This window comes from Ooceraea biroi, chromosome 5 (genome assembly GCF_003672135.1).
Source record: "Ooceraea biroi isolate clonal line C1 chromosome 5, Obir_v5.4, whole genome shotgun sequence".
NCBI lineage: Eukaryota > Metazoa > Arthropoda > Insecta > Hymenoptera > Formicidae > Ooceraea > Ooceraea biroi.
In genome coordinates, this window is record NC_039510.1 from 17,156,191 (window position 1) to 17,169,770 (window position 13,580).

General features: G+C 44.1%; 1 protein-coding gene across 3 annotated transcripts in view; it reads left to right on the forward strand.

The window, feature by feature from the left end:
* The window catches only part of LOC105284932, a 115,350-nt gene that overhangs the window by 14,954 nt on the left and 86,816 nt on the right, over positions 1–13,580 (forward strand). For 2 of the 3 annotated variants that reach the window (XR_894957.3, XM_011348798.3), the window contains exons 2-3: positions 693–959; positions 9,622–9,873. Coding sequence is in view for 2 of the 3 variants with exons in the window: in XM_011348798.3 (XP_011347100.1) it covers positions 924–959; positions 9,622–9,873 (288 nt within the window). In the remaining variant the exon portion in view is untranslated. The remainder of the gene's footprint in view (positions 1–692; positions 960–9,621; positions 9,874–13,580) is intronic. The other variant, XM_011348799.3, reaches the window with a different exon arrangement.

The window sequence follows — 13,580 nt, forward strand, 5'->3', positions numbered from 1 at the left end:
TCTCTCTCTCACTCACACACACCATATACACGGTACTCTGTGTCGACCTCTCCCTTCTCCGCCATACGTTCACTTCCCCGACCGTGCGCACGATTGGGAAATCGTGACTGCGTTGCATTATCTGCGTGAAACTGCATGTAAATGCAAAAATGAATTCAACGATTCTACGAGACGGCCTCCGGGCGCACGTCGATTTGTTAATAGAAATTGGAGACTATCGTCATTTTTCACATTTTACATTATACGCGCAACGGTGATTTTTTGCAATTTTCTCGTTTCTCTATTTTTTTATCATTTTCTTTTTTATGATAACTGAAACGCTACACAATGATCACGTTTCGGTGTATCCCTGTTTTTTCTTTCTTTTTTTTTGTTTTGTTTTTATGGGATTAACAAATGTTTGATTGAAATCTATATCAATTTATATCAATTCTCATCCCCGATCGACAAGCGAGCAAACTATTTAATGTAATCGCTAAGTCTTGTTATTCTAACGCGCATCTGTAGTTGGTATCTTATCTCTATTTTCGTTGCACATAAGATCGGAATGCAGGCCGTAATGCCGTAAAATCGTTTCGCCACATTCGTCGACGTTGACAATTTCGCGCGGTTAATATTCGTACCGGCATCGTCGATATTATTCTTTCCTCGGCGCAAGTCACAGATACTGAGAAAGCCGTGTAATTTTTCAGATTCCGCACTCTCGCACCATAATTAGTTTCGTAGGTCTACAACGCTGTACGGGCCGTCGTAAACTTTAATGAAGACGGCAATTGACGATTTACGAACTCGCGGATCATTACGTCCGACATGACGGAGCCGCTTTGTAGCATCGACAGCCACCAGATGCGACTTTGAAAAATCCCTCGTCCCGGAAATATGAAACTTCGGTTGCCGTCAGGAATCATTAAAAAATTCCAGGAATGACGACCGATGCACCAGCGAGACTCCACATAAACGTTAGTAACACACACGTTTCTGTGTTTCTTTCCGATTATACCCGCGTCAAATGCCTTGAGTCATCATTTTTCGCAATCACGTTGTTCTCTTTTGTTTAACGGTTTTGTACATTTTCAACAGATTTGAAAATTTTATTTTTGACCATGTTGAATTTATTTTTATTTTATCACACTCGTATACAGACACGTAATCGTTAGTTCTTAATACATTTGATTCGTAAAAAATTATTTCTTTTTCGATTTGCATTATTTGTTCGAGACTATTATTCAGATTACAAACGCTATCACGTGCAGCATCGTTAAAACGGGTGTTACGTAAACGTAACATATTTATCTGCATTTATAGCTGCTTTACAAGCTTGACAACGTAAAAGGAACATGCAAATTGGAAGCGGAATAACAATATTCTATGCACAGCTTTATTTTCGGGTTGCGCGAACAAGAGAGAAAGAAAGAGAGAGGGAGAGGGAGGAGTGATGGAGGGGCGGAGAGAGAAGGAAGGAAGCGTTCGTATTTAATGTAAAGTAAATTAGCGACTACGAATTGAAAGGCCAAATGTTTTGAAGAAGCGGTAATTGCGGCAGTATTTTCCTGTCCGTGCAATTGCGTTAAGCTAATTTCGCCGAGAACGGCTTATTAAGCCTGTTTATCATACACTCGTCGTGTCGTCCAAGTTGAATACAGATAATCAACGGGTCGTAATCTACGCGCTGATAACGCCGCGTAATGATGCCGCATTTTTCGCCGCACACCTGATAAATGTCGAAATAAACAAATTGATTAAGGAGCCCCGAATCAAAACGAGGACCCAATTTTTCGCGAGATCCCGAGAACCGGTTTCATTTTCGATACCGTCGTCAAGGTGACTCCTGATCTGCAAAAGATCGGGAGAGAGGAGGGGGAGAAGGTCCATTCCGCTCGCAACGCGCGAGGAATGGGCCGATTTATTCGTCAGAGGCCCCTCGGATATCTTTTATTGCCGATCGACGCGAGACGCAACGCGACGCCGATGCGCCTCTCACGAATGAGAACCTTCCGCGCGAGTAACGACGATAGTGACCCTATGCCGTGTAATAATAACTCGATGAGAACGATGCCAAGGGGCTTTAGCGGGGAAACGAGAAGGAACGGAAGGCAAAGAGGCGGGAAGAGGGACGACGATACGGTCGACAAGAAAACGAACGGGGCAGGCGTAACGTGCGTTTTTGAAAGGCATGGTACACCTCGTGTCTTCTCGCGTGCTTCTTCTTTTTACGTTTTTAGAAATTTTTTTCAGCAAATTTTATTTTGAACAAAATTAGAATTGCGGATTTTTCTCGCACAAATTTTCGCGAATCATTTTAGCTATTGATTAATTAAATTGGTCTTTACTATAATTAAATTGGCCTACATGTTTAACAAGGAGATTCAAGAATTTAAGAATTTAAAACCTCGCCCCGAAGAATCGTAAAATATACAGTATTTAATTAAATTCTCGCCAAGTAAAGATCGGTTCGAATTAAAGAATGATATGAAAGGAAGTATACGGGGATGCTTGGGACACCCTGTACAACATCGACTTGATACGCGTGAGTGTTACACGTCCCTGGAAGCTTTCAGTGTGAATCAGCTTTCAGCAGCGCTCATTATAACATTCCTGATATTGAGATACGTGTCTGCTGGTATAGCTCTATCTGGCGTAGAAACCCCATGCGATGCCAACATTGCTTTACGTTTATTTATTATGTACGCTCGTTTTCTTTTTCCCAACTAAAAAGACGGAAGTGCAAGAGTCAATTCGTTATCGATAAACGAATTATTTATCATACGGTGTTCAACGATGAATAACGGCTTCGTCGATTGATACGCGAACCAGACGCGTCCAGATAACGTACAGTGACGAAATGTATTTGCCAGGTCCGATCGATTGCCGGGTATATATACCAGATTTCTATGGCATTTCAAGTGTGCTGCGGATATACTGCGAATGCTTTCCGCCGCTAATTCTTCGGCGGGCTCTGTCGGAAATATTGCGCGATTCCTCACAATGGCCCGCCAGTCCGCGTACTCGCAAGACTCAATTTAACCGAGCTCGAGCGTAACGTAAATTTCGTTTAAATTTCCACGAGACGCACGTCCCGTTCCTCGTTCGCATACGTACAGCCACCGCAAACGTACATTACGTTTGTTATTAATATCGCATTACGGTGCATTTGCCCGCTATCTTCTCCAGTGTGTGCACTTTGCTCGCTTCGGCTTCGGGGTATCTAATGTAACGTTTTCTTCGCCGAGTATATCTCGCTCGACCGCGCGTAATTGATTCGCGGCACGCACGCGGGGGTGAGACGCCGGACCGGTAACGAATACGCAATACGCACACGCGGCTGGGAACACGAACAAGAAGCGCGGAGCGTGGCGTTCGATCCGATTTTTCGCGAGACGATCTTGCGTGCCGAGTTTCTTTTATACCGCGACATGGTTCGCCCGAAACGAAATCTTTAAATGCCTGCGAGCGCTTTGTGAGATGATGCGCGCTGACGAGTCAAGTGTGCCTATTCGTTGTGTACGATTCGTGTACGTGCGTGCGTGTCACGTACCTGAGTCAAATTCCACATGTATTGTGTTGATTGACTGTGTACGTATGCCTGTGTGCGACACACGCACACCCGCGATGACTGACACAAGCTCGCGCGAGGAGAACACGTATTGGGACCCTCCGCGTTGACGTGTGTGCACGTGCAGTGCGGGTTAAAGGTCCGCTCACACGTTGCACCGCGTGCAATCGAGTATTTGTAATTAAGAATCGTCAATCAGGAAGGGAGAGGAATATTCGGCGTTTCCTCTTTCGTTCCGGAAAATCAGACAAATGTAACGCGAAAGTGTGTCTCTCGAAGCGCGCTCCAGTCACCAAATCTTATCTTGTTCTTCAGGTTAATTTATGAGAGGTAATTTAATTTAGCGAGATATGAATGAAATATTGTAATTCCGTATTAAAGTATTTAATTTTGACATGACGAAAACGAGCTGAGTATACGTCTTTTAATGGATGGATCTACATTAACGCGCAATTACTGGCTTCCGTTTTTATTTTACCAGCGCGGGCGATGTATTATCTCGCCGTGGTTACGCGCGGCGTTTCAGAATTTCAGGGATACTAAAACGAGTCGTTTTGAAAGAATTGAACGCAGAACATTATCACGGAGATAAATGGATAACGCAGCGATGAACGTTGAACATTAAGCCCGATTATTTTCCATTTGTCGAATTCCCAGAGTCCCGCATTATCGGATAGTGTCACCGGGGACCCATGTTCCTTCGGTCTCTCGGCTGCGTGTGTGATTCACGACGATGTGACGAACGCTTTAAAGCGGTTAGTAAAACTCATTCGCCGTGAGGGTGGGAGAGAAACGGGTGGCGCGCGTGGGGACGCGCACACGGGTGCGAGGGAAACGGCGCGACAGTGAGTTCTGGAGGAATATCATCGGAAAGAGAGACAGATGGGCGGGAATATAGACACAGTAACAAGGAGGGAAAATGGAAAAGAGAGATCTCAAGAGGGAACGGGCAGAGCACCGGCGTGGCAGAGGGCCCGGACAGCTTCGTATATATATGCGATTACACGCGGCGAGGATATACAATGACAGGCGAGGGGTAGGAGAAGGGTGCGGGTGCGGGTGCTGAGCGGGCATGGGGAGCATTGCCCTATATCCCGTCCTTTTTTTCGATCCCTTGGGTGCGCGGCCACGTTTTTCCTCGCTGACCGCACGGGCGAGATCTTTCCGTCCGGGAGGATGAGGGCGACTCTCCGATTCCGAGCGCGCAGCTCGGAGATGAGAAAGGTTAATTATGTAATGCGATTCCGCTTCGCAATCGCGAATCGCGTCTGAAATGTCAGCCGGCATGAGACGTCCGATAAATAATTTTCCACACTATTTTTTATTCGCGATCGCGCGAGCGAAGCTACGTTTCTTCGGAGACGCGTGCCATTTCAATTGCAATTTGCAATCGCGCGCGTGCCGCTTGAGTTTATTTATTTATGTTTTTCCTCGACGGTACACGCTCGTCGTCCCGCACCACCGATTGCTTTTCCGCCGGATAGAAATCGACGCGATTCTTTAATAGCCGACATTTAATGCAAGATTTCTTTGATAACGTGACGATCGCGGCACGCCCGATTACGTCGTCAACGACACGAGTTACATAAGGATTATTAGTGATTTATTCGCTTGTTATTTGTTATTCGTTATTCGAATTATGCGATTATTATCGTGGCCATACGTTCTTATTCCGCTCTTTATCAGCCGTCCTCTCACTTTTGTTTGCACGTTTTACGTACATTATGGATACGTGAGTGCGACGCGTGCAGCGAGTACCTGCGCGAGTACGCCGCGTAAGTGCTACAGCGCGAGACTGCTCAGCACTTTCGTATCGTTGGTCGACGAACGCATCGCGGCATAGCAATGAGCGTAGCTCTGAATATTTATAATATTCACGGGGCACGCATACATGCACGCTTGATTAACCAGATTCGAGTAGTATCGCATCGCTTTTGACATTCTCTCGCACGAATCTTTGCGTTTCGCGTTCTAGCGAGCAAGACGTGGATATCAGAGAGCCTTGTGTCTCATTCTGCTCGGCGGTTTTTCAAATATTGCTCGACGGTTTTTCTCCTTCGCGAATATTCGATTACGATTCCAATTCGAGTAACTCCCTCCCGCTTTTGATGCTTCATTCGTATTCATTTTCGCATTTTCGCAAACGTGAGGAAGCATTGTTTTAAAATGGGAAATAATACAGAAAGAGAGAAAATACTCTTGACAAATATTTGCATTTGTTGATGTTTTTTAAATTTAATCAAATGATTTCATAATAAAAAGCAAAAATACGTTATATTAAATGTTTACAATATCTTGTCAAAATGTATCTTTGGTAAAGTGTAAATATTCATGTATTTTTTTATATGTATGTAATTTTATTTTTGAAATATCTGATATTTATTTTTCCTTCTCCTGCAAATTTAATTTGGACTCGATTGATATCATGATGTTTTTACTCTATGCATTTTTGTCATTCGTGCGCGTCAAGAAGGATAAATACGACAAGAAAGACAGATAGTTTATTGTTTCAAGGAGAAATACAGAGAACATATGCACGATATATATATATATATATATATATATATATATAAATAAAATTATATGTGTGTGTATTCTACTCACAGCCTTAAAATGTTACATGACGCATTTTTTCCCTCCCTTCGTCTCTCGTCGCCTTCGCTTCCCTCGCTCTTTCTTTCCTCTTTCTCCCTCCCGCCGCTTTTAGTGAGCGTTTCTGTTGCAAGAGAAAAACAGACAACGATCATTATATAAAGCTGCAGAAGTTCGAGCGCGTAATGTTACGGTATCCCGACGGAGCGGCGGATAACGCGTTATTAAGAAAGATAACAATTATCTTCGCGTCGCGTATATACAGCGACGAAAAAGAATACCATGGGTAACTTTGAGCTCGGTACACTCTCGACTTTTCCGTATCCTAGAAAGAGGCAAGAATCAGCTTCGCTTCCACTTTAATTATTAATGCAATATTAACATTGTCTGTTCTCGAGAGGAAAAATCAGTTCCCCGAATTAATTCGCTGAATGAGCCTCCAAATTAATCAAGTCCGAAACAATCGTCTCTTTTTGTCTAGTTGCATTTATGATGACGACACTTTGAATATCGCGTGTCCAATATGTATGTACCTTTAGCATCTTTCGAAATAATCAACGACGAAAGAAACGGCAACGCATGAATGGACGAATATTTATTTATCACCATAGCAATGTTCTTGTGAAAGAAAAGCCGCGCGTGTGCGTATACGCACACTCGTATATACGTCACTCCCGTTGAATAATGCATTTATGCCATCGCGATGCGGCGTGTAGCGAAATATTCAGCGCTGAAATATTGGCCATGTATTAATTGGAACATCCCGATAAATAATAACTGCGCAAAAACAAGATTCCACAAAATTGTTGCAAATGCACGTATGACCATGTACATGGACGCACACGCGTCTCGCGCGAGTACACTCGCCGTGCAGATAAAGGAGCGTCGTAGATGCAATCGCGATATCAATGGCGGTGGGTTTCGCGTGCGGCGCGGTGGCGGAGAAACGAGATTAACTGCTATAAATACCATCGCCGGCCGATGCCGCCCGCTTGCGGTCGCCGGTCGTCGGAGGCTCTTGGCGGCGACTGTACTCTTAAAACATTGGAAATAGTTATGGCAGCGGTGCTCATTCCGCTCCTGCCGCCGCCGCCGCCGCCGTCGTCGCACGCCGGTACCTTTATTGATTCAATTATGTAAGAGGCGAGTCTCTCGATTGATAGCGCGCGACGGACCGACGACGGCTCGCGCGGCAATGAACGAGTTGTTGACAATTTTGCATGTAGAAGCAGCGACCGGAAGCATCGCCGGTTTTCGAGCATTTCCGACACGCGCATGCGCGACTCGCACGCGGCCCAATATCGAATTCACTTAGTCGGCAGTTAAAGGATCTCGTTATTCGAGACGAGACTTTTCAGAATCATCTTTCTTTGCGAAATCGATACGTTGCGCGAAAGCGCGCTCGCATTACGTCGCAACGAATCCGCGCGGCGGAATTTTTCTACGCGACGACTCTTGACTAAAAATGTAGGGCATTTTACGTGTCCGAGTATCCGAGCGCCGATCTTTGCGCGCCTGTCTCTTTTACGTCCGAATCCGATCCATTTGAAATTTCGCCCGGATAAATAAAGCAAAGGGAGTAATGGACAAGTTTCCGCTGCAAAGCAGCAGACGCTCGTACAGTCCGCGCTAAGAGGCGCGAGCGGATCTCTCTCTCCTCTCCCGTCGTGTTTTTCCTTTCCCTTTGATCACGCACGAGTATCGGCTATTCTGAATTACGATGGTAATTTTTTCCGCGGCCGCGAAGACTCGCTACTCGATACTGGATACTCGCAGCCGGTCGATCGTGTTATAAAACAAAGGAAACGAGCAAAAAGCAGGAAAGGAGAGTTCTATCTTTTTCGCCAGCTCGTGCGTAAGAACGTTCGAAACGCAATTAGCAACGAAAACGACAAGGCGGATCAATCGCGCTGTTAAGGACGTTCTAAAGTTTCGCGATAATTTTCGGCGACGAGAGAAAGAGGGAAAATTAACTTTGGAGTTTGCGCCGACGATTACAGAGTGATTTCCGGTGATTGATATGTATACACATGCAACAGCATAGACACGCACACGGATACGGAGGCGCATCGACACGCGCGTATTCGTAATCACGTCCACGTGTGCGAGAATTCTCGCGAGGAGTGCCGCGTCCGAAACTAGCATCGCCGCTCTGCTCTCGCGTGTCGCGTTAATCACACGCGTTGACGGTTGAATCTTACCGAGGAAACGAAAAGAAACAAAGAGAAGAGGCGCCAAACGCAAGGCGATAGACTCGTACGTCTTGTTGCGTGTTGCCACTGTTGCTGACTCTCATCGTCGAGTCGCCTGGAAGGTTGATCCGAAATTATTGCGACGGACTGTACGCGCCGCGTGCACGGTTCGTTTGCTCTTTCGTTTGCGGAATTTTTTTCAGCAGCCGGATAATAAACATTTTTCTCATTGAATAATAAATAGTTTTTCTGGGGCAACGAAGAGAGAGAGAGAGAGAGAGAGAGAGAGAGAGAGAGAGAGAATTCCGACATAAAATCGACTTGTGCACCTCGTTTGTACCACTCGAGATCCTTTAGAAGAAAATAAAAACGATTGATTTGCATCCCATGAAAATAAGTGAGCGAAGAAATCTGCTTCTTCGTTATTTATACTTTGTTATTTCTGCAAGATGCAAATCAATCGCTCTTGTTTATTGGACACACTTGGTCAAGCTCGTACGATTTTAATCGGAACGTCAGGTAAATCGCGCAGCTTTTAGCGCGAAGATTTCCTCGCATTCTGCGAACGTATTCGGGCTTATCTCGCATTACGCGTTATGTGCGTGAGTGCGCGCATCGCGTGCGAACGTTTGCACGAGTGTGCGCGAGTGCGCGCTGCCGCTATGCGGTACGCTGCAAATACCCTCTGGGGAGGCGTACCCCTCGCTTTTCTACGGGACTCATCCCCCGCCCCGCGGATCTCTCGCGGTGGTCGTTTATATTCGGGGGGATGGTATTTTAAAGGCCGACTTTAAACGAGCTTCCGCTGGCTTGGGAGTGTCTCTTAACCGAATACCCTCCGTAAACTGTACGGAGATAATCCTTCGATGCACCCGTATACCCTCTCCCCCGCTAATGTTAATTTGCCGCGTTTTGACATAAACGTGTATCCGATTTAGCACCTTATTAATATTGCAACGTATACGTATAATAATGTTCTAATATTCAAGCGCGCATTTCTCTATTTGAGTATTAATGTATGTTAATTATAATATTAATAATGATACGTGATAATAACTATTAAATGGCGCGAGCGGAAGCGAATGTTATAGAAGATTAATTAAAAAGAAGGAGAAGGAGGGGGGAGGAGAAAGAGAGAGATTGCATTTTACGCGAAATTTTTTTCCCATAGAAGACAGCAATGTTTTTTTTACACACAAACGCGCGCGCGTTCGCGATATATTTTTTCCTTGAGAAAATGACTCCTTTATGTAGATTTTCATGAATTATTGTTTGCGCTTTCAGTTACTGGGCGGTGCTTGCTTCAGCCACGGCCCTTACACATTTTATAAGGCGGTGAGGATAGGTAACAGCCGTGTCCTTCGTCTCGGCAGTTTCTTCCTGACGAAACTGTGGAGCGATGCCGACCTCGTCAGCATCGGCGAGCTTCAGCTACTGTGGATGGACAGTCGTGGACCGAATCAGCCGCTGGCGTCCTTGCGGCTGTACTTCTTACCTGAGAACACGCCGGACGGCAGGAGGGACACGCACGGAGAGGTGAGTTTTCCCATTTTCTCAATGAATATCCATGTCTCCCCGAGGAGACACTGTGTCACTTTCCCGGAGATTCATTTAGGAATGAATGAATTTTGATTCGAAAGGTTGAACCGGGCGTTAAGGAGCATTGCTGCATAATTACTGTGTGTCAGTTACTATTTTGCAAAGTTTACTTGCGTTTATGCTTTTGCAAAAATAGACGGTATTATCGCGTTTTATTTTCTCGTAATTTTTTAACGCTGCGGATTCCTTCTTTTCACGTGAAAGATTCAAGGCGATCTGAAAATAAGCTCTTCATTTAAGCGATGTCCGCTTTAATCAATGCTTCGTATGATCAATGCTTTACGGTGCTGCGCGCGTAATATAAACTTTGTGACTACGGCAGTTCCTGCTTTGCCGACTGTCGTCGATAACGGACTTGCCCGCGCTACTTTTGTCTTATCATTTTCCCGTGTGCCTCGTATCATTTTAATTCACGCTATTTCGACGCACACGAATTTTCATGGATATTTCGTGGAACGTCATTTTAACGAACGAATCTTTTCTCATATATACAGAGAGAATTAACACGTGTGTCTTTATACTCTTATTCTTATTTATTTTATTTATTATTTTACTTATTCTTGTTGACTTAAGAGTTTAAGTACCTACTTGTATTTACCGCACATATCGTTAATTGTAATCTCATGAAACAGTCGAGATAGAAATGATCACGTAATCGCGACATCGCGCATGGATGTAACTGTTTTCATGCACAGGAAAACAATTCACGCAAATCACGAAAGAGGCATTATTCAAATATGCATTGAACACCCCGAGGGCGAACGAATAAGAGGTAAAAGGCCAGGCCGAAACGAAACTCTCCTGTGAAATATTGGCATGGTCTTAAAGCCACTTCGAAGGCTGAAGGGATACGCTGAAGGGGATCGTTCGACCGGCCCCTCGTCTGGCGTTAGGGTGGCTTTTGGGGTCGCCGCGCTCGCCGCCCTGTTGTTCCATTGAGACATCGTCAATTAAGCACACCCCTTCGCTCGTCATTTTCACTGTTTGCAGGCCGATTATTTCGGGAGGGACAGTCAAAGTCGACTGTAATCAGTATCCTCCCCCGGGATCGTCGTCTTCGATCTCGCTACTTTTGTTTATTAACTACGAAACGCGCGAGATACACATTCCACCGACACAGCGCGGTCTATCAAATTCAACTTTCCCGTATTTTTCCTCTCGCTCGAAGTGGCGGGACGAAATCTCGCCGTTTCTTCGTGACGATCGATACGTGTTTAGTTCGCGACGAGGGGTAGGTCGGTTCACCGCAAAGAGAAACACTGTATGTCTCTTTCTCTCTGCCTCTCTCATTCTCTCTCTTTCTGCCTCTCCCTCGCGCAAAGAGGAAAAACGTTGATCCGAGTGCGAGAAAAGGGACCTTGCGCTCCTCGTCGGGGAATGAACGTTTTACGAATGAATTTTATTACGAATCGCCCGTAGCGAGAGATATCCCTCGTGCGCGACTTTGCGTGCAAACCTGAAAATTGTTCATGATGAATGCTCTCTTAAAAAAGGATACAACAACGGGACGGAATATAATCTACGGTTAGAGGCTGAAAGAGGGTGAACGACTAGAGATAGAAACCTGTAATTGCGGCCGCTACTTTTGACCCTTTTGTTACTCGTAATTGCCCCAGAAGGAACTAAACATTCTTCCCGTCGATAATTATGTCAAACAAGGCGATAGAAAGCATTATCTCGAGTCGGCGTCATTGTAGCGTTGCCCCCCCTCCTCTTGTTCCATCTCCAATGCGATACCGCTGCAAATTACTTACGCGATTTTTTTCACTATATTATACGCATTCTCTTCCTTTCTCTTCCTCCCTCTTTCGACCCCTCCTCCCTCTCTCTCTTTCTCTCTCACTCTCTCTCTCTCTCTCTCTCTCTCTCTCGAGCTCGCACGCTCGCAGTCGCGTGTTATCGCGAATCGACCATGTCATGTGTAATTGACGTGATTGATGAGCCCGGCTGGGATGGGGACCTCGCTTCATCTTGACTATCGAAGCAAAATATTTGTCCAACAGCTGCTGGCAATCCGGTTTTCGGTTACTTTACAACGGGGAAAGAGTTTCCATAAAATTACCCGATATATCGTCGCGCTTGTAATAACATCGAAGGCTGCTTCTTACATTCTTATTCTTATATGCCCTTTTAGAGCGGATAAATTTAGACCTATAGATATTCTTTGTCATCGTAATAATTGAATTATCCTAAAGGTAATATATAATAATTAATAATTAATAATAATATATAATAATTTTCTTCTTCACCGATGTACGTAATTAATCGAACGTATTGTCGGAAAATTGTTATTTTTCCTAGTTGTCATTTCACAGAAATAAAAAGCGTTCTTTTTAAGGAGTTATATAATGTTATCTTGATTATATACATTTTGTAATTCTCACATCGTGTAATGTCAAAAAATGTTGAAATTTCTATGAACGTATTAATGTAGTAATCCCGTAAGCAGGAATGTTAATGTGGGTACTACATTCGCACGATACGTTTGATTATTGGAACGGAACCTTGTTGCATTGGCCAATAATTATACCTACGTATTATCGCAATCGAGGCTGCGATAATACTTTTAAATTATTTCATAATATTATTTTATCTCGACTTGGGTTATTTAATTAAAATTAAAATTCAATCAGAATTGTTTACTTCGCACTCTGAAATTGATTATATTGAATTCTCTATTTTTACTATCTTTACTCGATGCTGCCAGTCGAAAGTTGGCACAAACTCAACGAGAATCCGTTTCGCGAAACTTGATTTTCGGGTAACCACTATTAGTTTGCACGTAGTCACGAGAAATTCCAATTACGGTTAGTATCTATCTATACGTAAAATTCGTGAGTATTTATACATTTAGATGATGAAATACGCCAGCAAAACCACTTTAGTTTGTAAATGCAAATGCAATGATAATCTGTCTGTTTAATAATAGATGTAAATGTAATTGATACGAATGGCATTAAATTATATTAATTATATTACGACTGTCGTAACTTATCTGATCAATTTATTTCATATTAATGTCACAATGTCAAAGTTATACAATTCGTCACAGAGTAGTCGCAATTTAACTGATTTGAAAACCTAACATATTCTGCGACAAGATTTGCTTAAAATGTCAGGATTTAATTAAATTCCCGAGGAAGAATAAGATTACATTGGCTCGCCGCGTTGCCGCTGTGTCGGTTTTACCAACATTTTACTGCGATGAAAAATTTCTTCGCGACCAGTTTAGCCGGCGATACGTTTTTAACTTCTTCTAAGTAATGCAGAATAAACTAATTAATTATTCGAGCGTGATTACATGCAGCAGGTACAGCCGGTCCGCGTGGAATGCAGCGGACCTGCTTACGTGTGTTCGTTCGCACACACATACAGCTACATAAAGCCGTAGTAGCGCGCAAGCGTGCCGGCCCGCGCGCGCGCCTGGTCTTTATCAGACTCAACAACGATTTTGCTTTTCTGCCAACGAGAAAAGATAGCGCGCGCGTCCCGCCTCGTTACTTTGTAATAGTTCAAAGAACACACCGCGCGCCAACTCCTCCCGTAATTTTCGTAATTTTAATTCGCAAGCGAAAGAGTAGGTATACATTTCCATCCAGCGTGCGCACAAAATTTTAATTAAAATTCTCATTCTCTCGCGCGCT